A 17,380-nucleotide genomic window follows, 5' to 3' on the forward strand; every position below is an offset into this window, starting at 1 on the left:
ATCTGGATATTTTTACTGTTACTTTAGTTAATTTGTAGACTTCTTCTAGAAGAAAATGACACCTCCATAGTCAAGCAATAGATAGGTGGTTATTTTATTCTGTGAAGTACTTTTACACTTTTCCTTGCTTTTGAATTCTACACTTTTTTTTTAAAACTTTTTTATTATTACTGTTTTTTTGGCGGTGCCACAAGGCATGCGGGATCTTAGTTCCTCAGCCAGGGACTGACCTGCGCCCTTGCAGCGGCAGTGCGGAGTCTTCACCCCTGGAATGCCAGGGAAGTCCCTTGAATTCTACAGTTTGAAAACCTCATCCTTAATTTTCACTTTTCTTTCTCCAAATTTTTCTTGTTCAAGATATTGTTAAGGATACTGAGCTCAAATAATATTTGTTTCAAAAATATGCTAGATTTAAAAATTTGCTATAAAAAAAACTCCTTGTTTTGGTGAATTTTGATTTAATAGTGCATCCAAATTCATATTAGAGCTTGTTCATCGGGTGAAGAGACGAGCTGACCCTAATCCCTTGAAGAACACGTGTAAATTATTGGTGGTAGCAGATCATCGCTTTTACAAATACATGGGCAGAGGGGAAGAGAGTACAACTACCAACTACTTGGTGAGTATTTGACAGTGGAGGATGTAATGGGCAGAAACGTTCCTTAGGTGGGCAAGTGCCATTTAAGAGAAGACTGCTGTAATTTGAAATGTCATGAAATGAGATCAGTTTCAGATGGTTTGTGATTTCCTAGAATATTTGAGGTCTATCACCTGAGGTTCTTAACATTATTTAAACAATAATGCAGTTTGATTATTGTTAGTTGTTGATGCTATTTTCAAATTTTTGAAAACCATTTTACTTTTCAACTAGGCTTTTCTGCACATCAGAATTTTTATGCATATTATGTTTAAGGAAAGTTCATAACGTAGACCTTCTGTCTTTATAGACCTGAACTCTGTGAAAACGTCACTGTTGTGATGACGTCGTCCCCTTGGTGGGACATATGGGTGTATACTCCAGAGTGGGGGGAAGAAGTATCTGTATGAACTTGTGCGTGTTCTTTTTGCTTATATGTGTCTATCAGAGGGATTGGTCACTTGGTTTGTATCATGTAAAATATCTAATCGTTAGACGGTAACTGGGTGAAATAAATTGAACTGTAGTGGCGTAACTGTAGCGCAGAGATTTGAAGGCAAGATTACAGAACCACTGATGCTGGATTTTTCAGCATTTACTATTGTCATTTTAAAAGTCAAGGGAATCATATTTCATTACATTTTTTATCAGTCTGACCTCATTCCTCGTGATCACTTGGCAGTGACTGAAGTGACGTTGAGGGAGTTAAAGAGAATGTGGCTATTCATTCTGTAGTGCTGCAGAGCCCAGTGCAGCAAAGCCGTCTTTCTCCGCGCCTTGCTGGCCCCATACTGTGCTTTTTTTGTGCCCTTCTTTCCCTTGCCCTCCATGTCAAGTAATTTTATTACGAGGGTAGTAGGAGTAGTGTGTGAAGTCACTATAGGTCTTGTTCCTAAGTAAGAAACTCTTTCTTTTTTAAATTAATTTGTTTATTGGCTGTGCTGGGTCTTGGTTGCTGTGCGGGCTTTTCTCTAGTTGCAGCGAGTTACTCTCCTGTTGGGATGCTTGGGCTTCTCATTGCTGTGGCTTCTCTTGTTGGGGAGCATAGATTCAACAGTTGGGTGCTCAGGTGTAGGGCTCAGCTGCTCCACAGCATGTGGGATCATCCTGGATCAGAGACTGAACCTGTGTCTCCTGCATTGGCAGGCAGATTCTTTACCACCAAGCTACCAGGGAAGCCTAGGTATTCTTTCTTGAGAGGCTTCTTTTCTTAGTGTGGGTTTTGTATTAGGGGCTGTTAGTTTACTTCTTTGTTCATTATACCAGGAATATGAATATAATGTAAGGTCTTGTCTTAGAAATTGCATTTCTCTTTTTCTTTTGGCTGCTCTAGGTCTTTGTTGCTGAGTGTGGACTTTGTCTAGTTGCGACTTGCAGGCTCTAGAGCATGCGGGCTTCAATAATTGTGGCACACAGGCTTAGTTACTGGGCAGCATGTGGGATCTTCCAAGACCAGGGATTGAACCCGTGTCCCTTGCATTGGCAGGCAGGGTCCTAACCACTGGACCACATGGAATTCCCAGAAATTGAATTTCTTGGTCTTAGAGTTACCATAAGCAAAGAACAATTTCTTAGACCTGTAACATGCTTCTCAGTTGCCAGAACAAACCTTGTTTACCCAGTTTGAACAGTAAAGTCTTCTCTTAAGGAAAAGATAGGTAATGCGTATCTTGTTCCTACTGTAGTTTGGATCATACTTGGCTATTATACTGTCCCTCCTCCCTCAGTGGTCTCTACTCTACCTCTCCCCCCACCCCCATCAGAGGACGGGAGAGAGGAGACATGGTGAGAGCTCACTCCTGTTTCTGCCTTGTGCTTGGGTGCTGAACTTTGCCTAGGGAGGGTCTGGGATAGTGGTGGTGGTATGTGCCACTGCTCCTTACTACTTTCTGAAGGATTTTTTTTTTTTTTGAAGTATGTGGCAAGAGATAGAGTGAACAGAGTACTTCTTTGGGCTATTTTAGGTAAACTGACTATTAACTTTGATTTCCATAGTTGAGTGGCAGTTTTTAAAAAAAAAACCCATTACTTGATATTTCCATTCTTTATGCAGTTGATTACCTGAAATTGGGGGTTAATTGTGCAACTGCTTTATTCTGGTAACATTTTAAGTTTGAGGCTAGGAATAATTTCTTTGATAGAACTGTCAACGTTAAGAGTAACATCCTAATGTCAGTTTTTTTACTTGGTGAAACTTTTACAGTGGTATTTAAATTGATTTTTTTTTTTAATCCCTGAAGAACTTATATTAGACCACAAAGAATGGTAAAATATACATAATGTCTTTCTCTTACTCTCTTTTTATACACACAGATAGAGCTAATTGACAGAGTTGATGACATCTATCGAAACACTTCATGGGACAATGCAGGTTTTAAAGGTTATGGAATACAGATAGAACAGGTATTTATCAATGGATGTTTGTTATAATGTTCAACTAAGTTGCGTGGTATAAATATTTGTCACTTGTATTAACAGCCCAGAAACTTATCTTCTACTTTAATCATGAATTAATATTCTGATATGTCAGTGATTTTTATCTGATAAACTTAAGTGTTTTGATACTATTTATAGATTATGAAATATTCTGTTCTTAGGCTTCTTTTAGGCAGGAAACCTTATGCTACTAAGATCTTCCCTTTTTTCTGAATTCATGGCCTTTTTTCTTCTGTGTTGCTTTACTTTTGATTATGCTTAATGTCTTTAGTTAGAATTCTAACACATTGTTGAAGCCTTAGAAAATTCATTCAACAATGCTATGTGTATGTTTTCAAGGCATTTATACATATAGAACCATTAGATCTCTTTTCCTAAGAATCTTCTGAGTTCCTATCTGTTAATGATGTCCATCACTGATGTATTGATGTCATCCTAATTATATCACATAGTAAAAATTGTTCCAAATTGATAAGACTTGTTATTAACAAGTATTCTGAAATTGGTTATTACTTTGGACAGATATTTTGACATGTAAATTAAGGAAATTATCTCTTTTTTATCAGGTTGTTTGTACTAAAGTAGCCATATTACAGGTTCTGTAGTGTAGACTATAGAGAACAAAAAGAAAAAAGCTTTTGAAATCATGTATCATACTTTTAATAAATGTTACACTTTTATAGTACTTGTATAAAACTAAGAATTATTTTTCCCTTTTCCATTTTCTTTTACTCTTTTGCATTTCCTTTTTAAAGTTTTTATTTGAATAGGTAATATATACACATGGTACAAAAGCCAGTGAAAAGTAAGTCTCCTCAGCTACCTGTTGTCAAACCAGTTCCTTTCCCCAGAGACATCCATGTCGCTAGTTTCATCCACATCTCCCCAGAGATATTTTATGCATGTATAGCATGTGTTTGTCTGTGTGTGGTACGTTGTACTCTTTTGCACCTTGCTTTTTCATTTCATGAATATGTTGATGATTATCCCATTATGATACAATAAAGGTGTCTCACTTTAAAATAGCTGCAGCATATTTGAATTTTAGCAGACCAATAAATAAAGCTGCTTTTTGCTTTAGGAATTTGGAACCCATTTGAAAAAAACTAGATCTGGTAGGAGATTGAAATACCAGCTTCTTTAATGAAGATAGGTGGGTTGGAGAATGTGGTTTAGATGTGCAGTCACAGTGGTCTCCCACCTAGTTCATCCCAGAATGGATCTTGATCACCCAGTACTAGAGCTTCAGAGCCCACCCCAGTGAGTTTACCACTCGGAGGGGGAGCAGACTGCAGTATCCCCTCTGTAGGCAGGCAGATATGGAAGAGATGCCAGAAACAGTGAGCTGAGCATGACTTTGTTCCTTTCTGCATTAGCCTTTGGAGAGAAACCAACATCCCTTTTTTTTTTTTTAAAGTAGGATTAATATGAATTTGTGCTATATGTATAAGGAAAAACTCCTTTTTTTTTTTTTCCTTTTTTTTTGCTCATGTGTCTGTGGTGTGCAGAGCTGTACATCTCATTCTTATCTCTGAATCACTGGAATAAATGATTTTAGGCTCATGGAACCTAGGTTTTTTTTTTTTTTCCAACTAAATGAAGAAATAAAATGGAGCACACTTACAATTTATAAATCATTCTTTGACATATTTTTCATACCATTTTGCTTCTCGGTTTGTTTTTAATCATTGGATGTTAGAATTGAAGAATTTTATGGAATTTTGACTCTAAAACTTTTTTTTTTTTTAAGAATGGTCAATGGTCTTTTTTAGTTGAAACAATGCAGTATTATTTTAGTCTTGTGAACTTTTCTGAAGTGTTCTAAGTGTTTTATCTTTTTAAGTATAGATTCGCATTCTCAAGTCTCCACAAGTGGTAAAACCTGGTGAAAGGCACTTCAATATGGCAAAAAGTTACCCAAATGAAGAAAAAGATGCTTGGGATGTGAAGATGTTGCTAGAGGTAGGTCGTGGAACCCTGAGTGTGATACTGTTTAACACCATTCTGTGATTTCTAAAAATATGGGTCATGTCTGTGTTAATGAGGGGATGTCTTAGAGGTGGTGAGCACCAGGGTCAGCACACCCCAGCTGATCCAGTGGTGACCTCTTCCCCTGTCGCTGGGCAGACAGCAAGGTGGAAAGAACTGAAAGCGAAAATTGCTAGAAAGCAATGCTTCTTAATGGTAAAATTTCTGCGAATCTAGTGAAGTAATGGGGCTTTAGGAGATAAATGGATATCCACCTTATTCTGAATAAATTTCTTATACATGATTTTGTTAATTCAGGTCTCTTTGAAGCTTATTAGTCGATCTCTGAGGTCAGTAATTACCAAATGGTATGAAAATGTATTAGATGGTAGAGGTGTAATGTGGAGATCTGAAAGTACTCTAGGAAATTTTAAATTTGTGTGTTTTTATTCTGGTAACTAAGGATAACATAAATACTGTATGCCATATGGATTCTTGTCCTGACAAGATACAATTTATCATTTTTGTCCCTGGGTCTCTGTCTATGGGCTTCCCTAGTAGCTCAGATGGTAAAGCATCCGCCTGCAATGCAGGAGACACAGGTTCGATCCCTGGGTTGGAAAGATTCCCCTGGAGAAGGAAATGGCAACCCATTCCAGTATTCTTGCCTGGAGAATTTCATGGACAGAGGAGCCTGGCAGCCTACATACAGTCCATGGGGTTGCAGAGTTGGACACGACTAAGTGACTAACACACACGCTGTCTATACCTTTGCTTTGTTGTAAAATGGCCTTCTGTGAAGTGATAGCATTTATCTTCTGTGTTGTTAACATGTTAGCTTCCCATGGCTGCTGTAACAGATTACTGCAAATTTAGTGGCTTAAAACAGCACTTTGTTTATCTGATGGTTTCTAGGCTTAGTCCATGCACAGTGTGGCTCATCTGGATTCTCCGGTTAGAGTCTCACAAGACTGAAGTGAAGTCAGGTTTTCAAAGCTTGAGGGGAATTAAGGCTGTTATTAGTTTGAGATCCATAGAGTGTTGTATCTGTGTAATATTACTTAGCCATGAAAAAGAATGAAATTTTGCTATCTGCAACAACAGGGATGGATGTATAGGGTCTTATGATAAGTAAATAAGTTAGAGAAGGATACTGTGTGATACCATTTATATATGCGATCCATAAATACAGCAAACTAGTGAATGTGGCGACAAAGAAATACTCACAGATATAGAGAACAAACCAGTGGTTACCAGGGGGGAGAGGAAAAGGGCAATATAGGGGTAGGGGATGAAGAGGTGCAAACTGTTAAGTATAAAATAAGCTACAAGGATATACTGTACAACACGGAAATATAGCCAGTATTTTATAACAACTATACTTTGGCTTTAAAAAAATGTAAAAAAATGCAGTTGTACAGTATGGTAGTATTCTGGAATATTTAGTTGAAACATCTCTTAGTCTGATGTAACTGTTAATCTAATTAAGAGCACTTTGTTTTTTTAAAAGCAATTTAGTTTTGATATTGCTGAAGAAGCATCGAAAGTCTGCCTAGCACATCTTTTCACGTACCAAGATTTTGATATGGGAACCCTTGGCTTAGCTTATGTTGGTTCTCCCAGAGCGAACAGTCACGGAGGTGTTTGTCCAAAGGGTAAGTTTTCCATTTGTTGTGTGAAATATGTGGGAATAGCAAGGTGATTGGATTATGATATAATTATGTCATTATAATTATTGAACAAGCCATTTGTTTTTTTTTTCCTGTAGCTTATTACAGTCCAATTGGAAAGAAAAACATCTATTTGAATAGTGGTTTGACCAGCACAAAAAATTATGGTAAAACCATCCTTACAAAGGTATGTTCTTCAAGTTTTAAAAGAGTAGATTTTGAGTTTATTGTAGTGGGACCTCAGCAGTTACATATTTATGTAGATATCTTTTTAAAAAGTAATGCATACTGTTCTTTGTCTCTGCCTAAACAGATATATGTTTTTAGTGACAAATATGAAAAGTATAAAGAAGAAATATTGTCAGCTGTCAAACTTCTTTTGAGACCAGTTGGTATTATTGTTTTTCCTAAAGACATCCTTTCTGGAGCCCTTCATCTGCAGCTCCTGATAAAGGACTGCTATCCAGAACATATAAGGAGTATACTGAAAACTCAAAAATAAAAAAAACGAACAACCCAATTTTAAAATAGGCCAAAGATCTTAATAAATACCTCACCAAAGAAGATATACAGATGGTAAATAAGCATAATGAAAAGATGCTCAATACTGTATGTTATTAGGCAGTTGCAAATCAAAACAAGGAGAGCCCATTATAAAACTAATAGAATTGCTAATATCCAAAGTAGTGATAATACCAAATGCTAGTGAGGATGTGGAACAACATAAATTCTCATACATTGCTGGTGGGAATGCAAAATGGTATTAATACAATCGCTTAGGAAGACAGTGTGGCAGTGTCTCAGAAAAATAAACATACTCGGGTGTTACATTGGACTCAGCACCCTTAGTATGTAGTCAAAGGAGTCCTCACAGAAACCTGCCGGTGGATGTTTATAACGGCTTTATTAGTGATTGCCAAGACTTGGAAGCAACCAAGATGTCTTTCTGTAGGTGAATGGATAAACAAACTGGTACATCCAGATAATGGAATACTATTAAGCACTTTAAAAAAGAGCTATCAAGTTATAAACACATGGAGTAACCATAAATGTATATTATATATATTTTTTGGAGGCCAGGGATGCTGCTAAACCGCCTATAATATACAAGACAGCACCACCACCCGCCACAAGCACGCAAAATAATTGTCTGGCCCAAAGAGTCAATATATTATTAAGTAGAAGAAGCCAAGGAGAAGGCAATGGGAACCCACTCCAGTACTTTTGCCTGGAAAATCCCATGGATGGAGGAGCCTGGTGGGCTGCAGTCCATGGGGTCGTGAAGAGTCGGACATGACTGAGTGACTTCACTTTTACTTTTCGCTTTCATGCATTGGAGAAGGAAATGGCAACCCACTACAATGTTCTTGCCTGGAGAATCCCAGGGACGGGGGAGCCTGGTGGGCTGCCATCTATGGGGTCTCACAGAGTCAGACACAACTGAAGCGACTTAGCAGCAGCAGCAGAAGACAATCTGTTTGATTCTATCTATATGACATTCTGTAAAAGGCAAAGCCATGGGGGCAGTAAAATGATGAGTGGTTGCCAAGAGTGGAGGGAGGGATGAGTAGGTGGAGTACAGAGGGTTTTCTTTCAGGTGTTGAAACTGTTCTGTATACTTTAGTGATGGATATAAAACATTATGTGGGGACTTCTCTGACAGTCCAGTGGTTAAGATTCTGCCTTCCAATGCAGGGGGTACAGGTTTGATCCCTTGTCAGGAAGCTAAGATCCCACATGCCCCATGGCCAAAAAACCAAAACATAAAACAAGTAATATTGTAAAAAATTCAATAAAAACTTTAAAAATAGTCCACATCAAAAATAATTTTTTTAAAAAAGAAAAGACGTGATATGTTTGCCAAAACCCATAGAAAGTACAACACAAAGAGCAAACCTAATATAAATTACGGACTTTGGTGAATTAAAAAAAAAAAAGTGAAATGGGATGAAAGAAGAAAATATGATAAGCAGTTCTTAAAATGTTAGTCTGTTTTTTTGAAGTGGATTGGAGAATCCACTAATGAATTTTTCCAAAGCATAGTATGGAATTACTTCCCCATATTGAACCTTTGGGATTTGAATATTTTTTGCTAAAAATGCAAAGTTTTCTTTACTACCATTTTAATATTAACACTTGGAAATCTTCAACACATTGGTTTCAGAATTGGGACTCTTTGTTTTAAAAAAAACATACAGTGTCTTGTAAAATATGTATAGATTATTTTCATGTCCATGGAGTGATTTCCCCCCTCCCATCTCAGGGGAAAACAAAATCAGTAATTTGTTATCTCATGCAGTTAAATATGGGAAATTTTTTAGCTTTACTGGCTAAATTTACCATTCTATTCAGATAGAACTCCTCTGGTGATCTGATAGGTTCAGTACAACCCTTCAACTGGATTTTGAACAAAATTCTGAACCTCTAGGTCTAGGTCACTGTCATTGGACAGGAATTCAGTCACTGGGATAAGGAACATTGTTTTGCTCTTCTTTAGTTGTCTAGTTTTAACCTTCCCGCCACACTTAGATCTAACGGGAGTGTGACTGAGATGAGAGGTGGGAGGGCGAGGGGCTTGGGTGATTGGTTATTAGCTCTTTGGTTTATCAGTGCCAGGCAGTTTTGGAATGGCCAGTGTTTGGTTCCACATTGAGTGTTCCAGTCTATCTTTTAATTTATATTTTCTCACATTGATTTAAATTCATCCATGTAATACTACTTAACAGTATTCAATACAATCTTAAATATTCCATTTAATTTCTATAACTGATAGAAGAAGTCATAGTCCAGCTGTTGCCCTGTTGTTGATCTGAATCTGACTGATCAGGTCCCATTTAAGAGAGTGGAGCCCAGCTGGCTACAGCAGGTGATGGTTAGGTGTTAGGAAGTAACGTTTTCCCTGTGTGATCCTTCAGGAAGCTGACCTCGTTACAACTCACGAATTGGGGCACAACTTTGGAGCAGAGCACGACCCAGATGGTCTGGCGGAATGTGCCCCAAATGAGGACCAGGGGGGGAAGTATGTCATGTACCCCATAGCTGTGAGCGGCGACCACGAGAACAATAAGGTACGTGTCTTCTGGCGCTTTTGTTTTTAATGTGATTAGGGAAGAAGAGATGATGCTGAATGATAAGAGAGCCCAGAAAAGCTTTCCATTCGTGCTGCAGTCCATGGGGTCACAAAGAGTCAGACATGACTGAGTGACTGAACAGCAGCAGCTAGGGATGGAATTGCATGTTACCAAGCACCCTGAAACGTGGTCCATCTAAATCTGCTCATTTGGACTGTGCGTTGTCAAGATTAATCATGTGTTGCTTTGAGCTGTATGGAAAGTTAATTTATTTAATGCCTTGCACTGGAATTCTAATTTGCAGGGACTGGTGGGCTTAGACTTTCACTTAAAATTTTCTTTCATTTATAAGCGTATCATTCATATTAGCTCTACATTGCTTCATAATTTGCATATTTTAATAAACTTTTGCAACAAAATATGTAATTTGCCAGATGTAAGTGTCCTGTGGGTAAGGCGCTTGCCTTTCTGGTTTACAGCTCTGTCTCCAATGCTCATTCAGGGTACCTGGTATGCAGTAAATAATATTTACTTTGTCAAGTAAGTAGAGACATCATATTCTGTTGAAGGTGTCTGGAATACTCGACACTCGTTGACTTGGGACATGGGAAACAGCTTCAGAGACTTCCTGAGAGTGGCTGTGACTCACTTGTAGAGTCTGAACTGAAAGTCTTCATAGATGTCTGTCTGGTCCTTTTTCCGTTTTGCAAGAGAATGGAAAGTGGGGCTGAAAATTCCAAGCTTCTAACCATGGCTTGGTCTTTCTGGTGACCATTGCCCACTCAGGAGCCCACTCAGAGTCTGCTCATTACGACAAAAGACACTCCTATTACCTAGGAAATTATGGAGGTTTCAGGAGCTCTGTGCCAGGAGCTGTGGCCAGAGACGAGTGTATGTTTTATACTGTCTTATGAGGGTCTTGTGCTCTCTGCTCCTCAGGGGTCTTATGGCACTTGTTTGGGTGGCAGATGAAGCCATTTTAGTCATTTGCAGACTGTGGAGGCCCTACCTCTAAAAGTACTCAGGCTGAGTTTTACCCAAATCTTGTTCTGCTTTTCTTGATATTTTCAAATTGTTTGGGAACTGGACTCTATTTAGAGCATCAGGAAAAATGCCCAAATGTAGGTCATTTCTATGGTTTTGCATATCAAGTGGACAAGCTAGGGGTCAGCTGTAGCAACTCAAACTTAAGATCTTGGGAACCCATGAAGACATTTAGGTAATAATTTGGAATTTAATCTTTTAATAGACTACATATATACATACACACACACATATATATGAAGTATCACACCTCTTACTAAACTCAGCTGTTAAAACACTTTAAACATGGATGACTGATGTAAATTCAGAGAATCAGAGCAGACGTGTTCTGCAGGCCTGGATCATTGTATCTAGGAAGACAGGGGTCTGCCCGGTTCCCAGTGTCCCCGCAGTGGGGCCACTCTGAGTGGGGCCACTCTCGGCCACTGAGTCACTGAGCTTAGTCTGGTGACTCTGCTCATGCCTGACTGGTGGAGGTGTTTGGTCTCCGCATTTGTGTAGCTTACTTTCCTGTGAAGAATTTTAGGCTCTTCACCAAATTCACATAATGTTTCTAGCCTCCTGCCGAGGAAGGTGCCAGCAAATGGCATTTAAAGGCAACAGTGAACCTGATAAGCCTTCAAGCTGGTTCTGGTTGTGGCTTTTGCGTTAAAGTTTGTCCCTGGAGAATAAGCGCTTACCTGAATTTTTATGTTATCTTGGGTCCTGTGTGGCCTTTCTTTTCTTAAGATGTTTTCAAACTGCAGTAAACAGTCCATCTATAAGACCATTGAAAGCAAGTCCCAGGAGTGTTTCCAGGAACGCAGCAACAAAGTGTGCGGGAACTCCAGGGTGGACGAGGGCGAGGAGTGCGACCCCGGCATCATGTACCTCAACAACGACACGTGCTGCAACAGCGACTGCACGCTGAGGCCGGGTGTGCAGTGCAGGTGAGGGCTGCGGCACGCCAGGCGTGCGGGCGCCCAACGAGGGATGCCCCAGAACCGTGGGCTGAAAACCAGGGCCTTTAGAATCATTAGAGGGCCTGTGAAAGTGTGTGTCTACCCCTGTACAGCAAAAAAAATGTTTTCTGGAAAGCAGTTTGACATTCCATGACAAATCCTCGGTCTTGCATCCTCTCTGCTGTAGCGATGCCGTGGTACAGAGAATCCTAAGGAAGCAGAGATGTACGAAGATGACTTAGCAAGGAGGTTTATGGCCACATTCTTTCATAACAACAATTCTGGGACGTAAACTCATTACTTGTATCTATGGTGTAGAATAGCCTTAAAGAATGCTGTTGAATCACAGAAACCAAATGTGGAGGAAGGTTTAGTTACAAATCTCTAACTTATTACAGGTTACAAGTTAGAAAGAAGTCTTATATTCCCATTTTTAATGTCCTGTGCCTGGCTGAGAAGTAGAGGGGGTAGCTTTAATTTATGGCAGATTGAACTGTATACAGTGCATATTAACACTGTAAGTACTGACCAGGCTGCCTAGTTTCTTGACTACTGATTGCCTTGTGGGGTGGGTTTTTGTTTTTGTTTTTTTTTTTTGCTTTAATTTTTGGCTGGGTCATGTGGCATGAGGGATCTTAGCTCCCTGACCAAGTATTGAAAACTGATGCACCCTGCATTGGGAGGTCACTGGAGCACCAGGGAAGTCCCTTTTAAAAAAAGTCACTTTAAAAAAAAAATCTATTAAGTGAATGAAAACCAAGGACACCAAGGTGGTTTAAAGATGAGTCACTGTGGACCACTCTGCTGCCCGTGTCTGCATCAGAAAGGGCAGAGGGACCATGTCTGGTGGTGCCAGCACCTGGGAGTCTGTGCAGGAGTGGGTGGCCTCAGGAGGCTCTGCCCTGCCCTCTTGGGGCCTGTGGCGTGACCGTAGTCTGCGCTGTGATGCTGGCCGTTGACTTGGACTGTGTGCTCTTCCTCTGCAGTGACAGGAACAGTCCTTGCTGTAAAAACTGTCAGTTCGAAACGGCCCAGAAGAAGTGCCAAGAGGCCATTAACGCTACTTGCAAAGGCGTGTCTTATTGTACAGGTATGTCCTCCTGGTGGATCTCTTAGAATAATTTGTTCAGGTGGGCATGCCTGCGTTTGAAAGCAGAGTTGGGTTTCATTCAGATGACTCGAACCTTTTACCTCACGGACAGAGTTGAGTTGATCGCAGCACACTTCGCATTGGTCAGTGCAGGACCTGCGATCATTCACTTCCATTCTCCTTTCCTTCATAGGCATCAGCTTTAGTGTCTTTGATACTTGCCTGGATAGGTGTATGTCCTTGAGATAGTGTTATTTTTTGTTGCTGTTGTTGTTGAGTTGCTAAGTTGTTTGTCCAGCTCTTTGTGATCCCATGGACTATAGCCCACCAGGCTCCTCTGACCAGGGGATTTCCCAGGCAGGGATGCTGGAGTGGGTTGTCATTTCCTCCTCCAAGGATCTTCCTGACCCAGGGGTTGAACCTGCATCTCTGCATCTCCTGCATTGGCAGGCAGAGCCTTTACCACTGAGCCACCTGAGAAGCCCGTTATTTTCTGTACATTTTAAAAAAATATATTTATTTGGCTGCACTGGGTCTTAGTTGCAGCATGTGCGCTCTAGTTTCCTGACCAGGGATCAAATTGGTCCCCTGCAGCGGCGCACAGAGTCTTAGCTACTGGACTACCGGGAAACTCTCTACATGTGTGCTTTTAATGTGCTAAAATGATACTCTACATTAGATCTATTTTGAAAACTCGATGCCATGTTTTTACAATTGTGTTTTCTATTGCTTTGTATTACTGTGTGTGTCTAGTTCATTGTTTTGGGCCCTTGCTGGGTTTCCAGTGATTTACTATGATACACTGTGTTTGCTTATCTGTTCACCAAGCAATAGCCGCTAGGATTTCTCTCCTAATACTGCCTGTAGGACTACACTGGGCATCCTCACACATCTCCTTTGGGAGCCATGAGGGCTTCCTGGGTGCATAGGGAAGCATGGAATTGCCTAGTCGTGGAGGGTGGCACTCCAGTGGTCTCTGGAACAGCAGTATGGGTTAGTCAGTGCCACCGTGGGGCGTCCAGGTTCCTGTATTCTGATGTCCTTGTCAACACACTGTATTACGTAGCTCTTTTTTGCCAGTCTGAGTGTAAGGTGATTTCTTCTCCTTATTTACATTTTCCATGAACATCTGTATATTTGTTAGCTATTTAGATTTCTTCTGCACATAATTAGTTCATTTATTTGGTCCATTTATAAAAATTGGGTTTAATTTTTGCTGTTATTGCTTTGGAGGAGTTCTTTCATGATAATCTATCTGGTTTAAATACTGCATATGCCTTCCTCCTGTCTGTTGTCCTTCTGGAACAGAAACCTCTCATTAAATCTGTCATTTTGTTTCTGTGTGTGTGTGTATATTTTGAGTTGTGCATCATTACAAAGATATTTTCCACAGTTGGTTCTGTTAGCTTCGTAATTTTCTTTCATCTTTAGGACTTTAATCTATCTGAAGCTAGTTTTAAGATTATCTGTATTGATTGTCAATATTCCCTGTAGTTCTGTCAGTTATTCCTTTCAAAAATCTCCAAGCTGTATTATCAGGTACACGTTCTCCACATCTTCTTGGTCTTGGTATTCCTTCATCACTATGTAATGCTCCTTTCTGACCCTTGTGATTTAATTTTTTTTTAATTTTTGAAATTTTTATTGGAGTACAGTTGATTTACAGTGCTGTGTTAGTTCCAGGCACACAGCAGAGTGAAACAGTTATGCATATCCTCTTTTAAATTGTTTAATATTCAGTTTGCTACCTGTGTGGTCATGGTGTCCTTATTTGTCTGGTGTATCTATCCCGTCTTATATTTTTTAATTTATGTATCCTTTGGTTGCTTGGCTTGATTTTTGGAGCAGGTTTATTGAGAGATAATAAGCATATCATACCGCCTGTCCACTTGAAGTGTCAGTTCAGTGGTTTCTAGTATATTCATGTTTGTGCATCCACCTACCAGTCAGTTTTCATTGCCTCAGAAAGAAACCCAGACCCTTTAGCTATCATTTCGAATCTCCTCATTCTCCCAGCTCCAGACAACCACTACTCTACTTTCTATGTTGATGGATTTGCCTGATCTGGATGTTTCATGTAAATGGAATCATACAATATGTGTGCTGCTTTCAGAGTGTTTTCAGGATTTATCCATGTTGTAGCATGAATCAGTCCTTCATTTATTTTTATTGCTGAATAATATTCCATTGTATGGATATATCACATTTTCTTATTCATCAATTGATGGATTTTGGATTGTTGCTGCTTTTGGCTGCTGTGAGTAATGCTACTATGCAGATTTGTGTGTAAGTTTCTGTGTAGACTTAGCTTTTTATTTCTCTCGTGTCTGTGTGTGTGTGTATCCAGTTGTAGAATTGCTGGGTCCTGTGGTGCATCTGTTTAATCCTTTGAAGAACTACCAGGTTTTTTTCCAAAGTGACTGCACCATTTTACATTCCCACCAGCATGTGTGAAGGTTCCAATTTCTACAAATCCTCACCAGTGCTTGTTATTATTTGTCTTATTTTTTTGGCCGCTCTGCACAGCATGCAAGATCTTAGTTTCCCGATCAGGGATCAAACCCGTGTCCCCTGCAGTGGAAAGCACGGTCTTGACCATTGGGCTGCCAGGGAATTCCCCCGTCTTTCTGATCACAGCCATCCTAGTGGATGTGAAGTTTTATCTCACTTCGATTCTTCCCTCAGCTTTTAAATGTGCATTTTCTGTTACTCATGATTCAGACATTCTGCCATCTGTCAGTATCACATTAGTTTGTCACATATCAGGAGCCTGGATATCTCAGTCAACCTTTAAAAAACACTTTCTGGCTGTGCTCAGTGTTAGTCTTTACTGTAATAACCAAACAGTTTCAGGAAGGTGCTTTCTTTTTAAATACATGTAAAACAGTTTGAAAAAAGATTTCCTTATCAAAGAGACTTTTGTTCCCATGGTATTTATATGAAGTAGCAGCAGCATCACCTGGGCTCCTGTTAGAAATGCTCCGGCCCGTCCCTGGGCCTCCTGCACCAGCCACTCTGGACAGAGCCTGTGCTCTATCACGGCATCCCCTGGGGGACCCCGGTGCCTGCTCCACGCGGAGGACTGTGCTGAATAGGTGATGCTGTGTTCTTAATTATTTTCCTGTGCATCTTCATGCTCTGATTTTAATCTTTTAAGAGCAGATGTTCAACAAAAGCTTTTTTTTTTTTTTTTGGATCTGCTGAGAGCAGCATGACATAAATGTGGTGACAGTTCAGAGTATAAACCTGCACTGAACTTGCTGTCCTTTTTCCAGAGCTTGCGTTCAGTGGGGGTGAGTTGTCTGTAAGACAGTCTTGATGACACTTTGAATGCCCAGCACACGTGACACATTTTTATAAAATCAGAGGCAAAGGTTAACAGCCTAAGTGTGTCATCTGCGTTAGGTAGTTAATGAAAGTCTGCTTCTGTGGGGAAAAGGGCAGAGTCCTTTAAGTTCACAGACCATTAGGTCTGAATTCTTTTGATTCACTTGGGGGCTTTCCCTGGTGGCTCAGCTGGTAAAGAATCTGCCTGCAATGTGGGAGACCTGGGTTCGATCCTTGGGTTGGGAAGATCCCCTGGAGAAGGGAAGAAACGCTACCGACTCCAGTACTCTGGCCTGGAGAATTCCATAGACTGTATAGCCCATGGGGTCGCAAGGAGTTGGACACGACTGAATGACTTTAACTTTCATTCCTCACTTGAAAGGCCAGGCCTATAGTGTCTTCATACAGTCGTTTTCTCTTCTCTTTTAGTGTGGACTTCTAACTGCTTGTGTTTCTCATTTTCCAGAATGAGTCACTAGTTTCACCCATTCTCCTGAATTTAACATTTTTGGGTGGCTTTTCTTTGTCCTTAAGAATCATTGATTCTTTCAAGAAATATCTGTGGTTTACCTACAGTGTGACAGAACTGGACATACATTGATTCATTAATAGATTTGGTTTTTGATCTCATAGAGCTTACCAGTCTGGTGGTCAGAAACAGAAAAGAACCACAGATAATCAGACGGATGCACACTGCAAGAGGTGCTGTAGGGGGAGGGGTGGCGTGCAGTGATGGGGCCTCACAGATAATCAGATGGATGCACACTGCAAGAGGTGCTGTGGGCGGGGAGAGGTGTGCAGTGATGGGGCCTCACAGATAATCAGACGGATGCACACTGCAAGAGGTGCTGTGGGCGGGGAGAGGTGTGCAGTGATGGGGCCTCACAGATAATCAGACGGATGCACACTGCAAGAGGTGCTGTGGGCGGGGAGAGGTGTGCAGTGATGGGGCCTGATGGGGTGAGGGGCCTCCAGTGGAGGTGTGGTTCTCAGGTCATCTGGGGGTGGAGATGCTTGAGAGAAAATGTAAAGGGTGAGGAAGGCCAGCCTGGCCTCCTGAAAGAGGGAGACAAGAACCCTCTGGGGGCTGAGCAGCGTGCGTTAAGGTTCTGAGGTGAGAGGAATGGAAGAAGGTGAAGAAGGGTGGGCGTGTGGGCCGGGGAGGGCTGTGGGCAGGAGGCCCGCTGGGGGAGTGT

The 17,380-nt window shown here is 40.6% G+C and overlaps 1 protein-coding gene across 3 annotated transcripts in view; it reads left to right on the forward strand.

The window, feature by feature from the left end:
* ADAM17 (ADAM metallopeptidase domain 17) overlaps window positions 1-17,380 on the forward strand; it is a 45,005-nt gene that overhangs the window by 20,748 nt on the left and 6,877 nt on the right. Inside the window, exons 6-13 of one of the 3 annotated variants that reach the window (XM_006073786.4) lie at window positions 486-619; window positions 2,951-3,040; window positions 4,922-5,035; window positions 6,552-6,696; window positions 6,810-6,898; window positions 9,627-9,779; window positions 11,556-11,755; window positions 12,754-12,857. In XM_006073786.4, coding sequence (XP_006073848.4) covers window positions 486-619; window positions 2,951-3,040; window positions 4,922-5,035; window positions 6,552-6,696; window positions 6,810-6,898; window positions 9,627-9,779; window positions 11,556-11,755; window positions 12,754-12,857 — 1,029 coding nt within the window. Of the gene's footprint in view, window positions 1-465; window positions 620-2,950; window positions 3,041-4,916; window positions 5,036-6,551; window positions 6,697-6,809; window positions 6,899-9,626; window positions 9,780-11,555; window positions 11,756-12,753; window positions 12,858-17,380 lie in introns of those variants that run through there. The other 2 variants (XM_044926261.2, XM_044926262.2) reach the window with 2 other exon arrangements.

This window comes from Bubalus bubalis, chromosome 12 (genome assembly GCF_019923935.1).
Source record: "Bubalus bubalis isolate 160015118507 breed Murrah chromosome 12, NDDB_SH_1, whole genome shotgun sequence".
In the NCBI taxonomy this organism is placed as follows: Eukaryota; Metazoa; Chordata; class Mammalia; order Artiodactyla; family Bovidae; genus Bubalus; species Bubalus bubalis.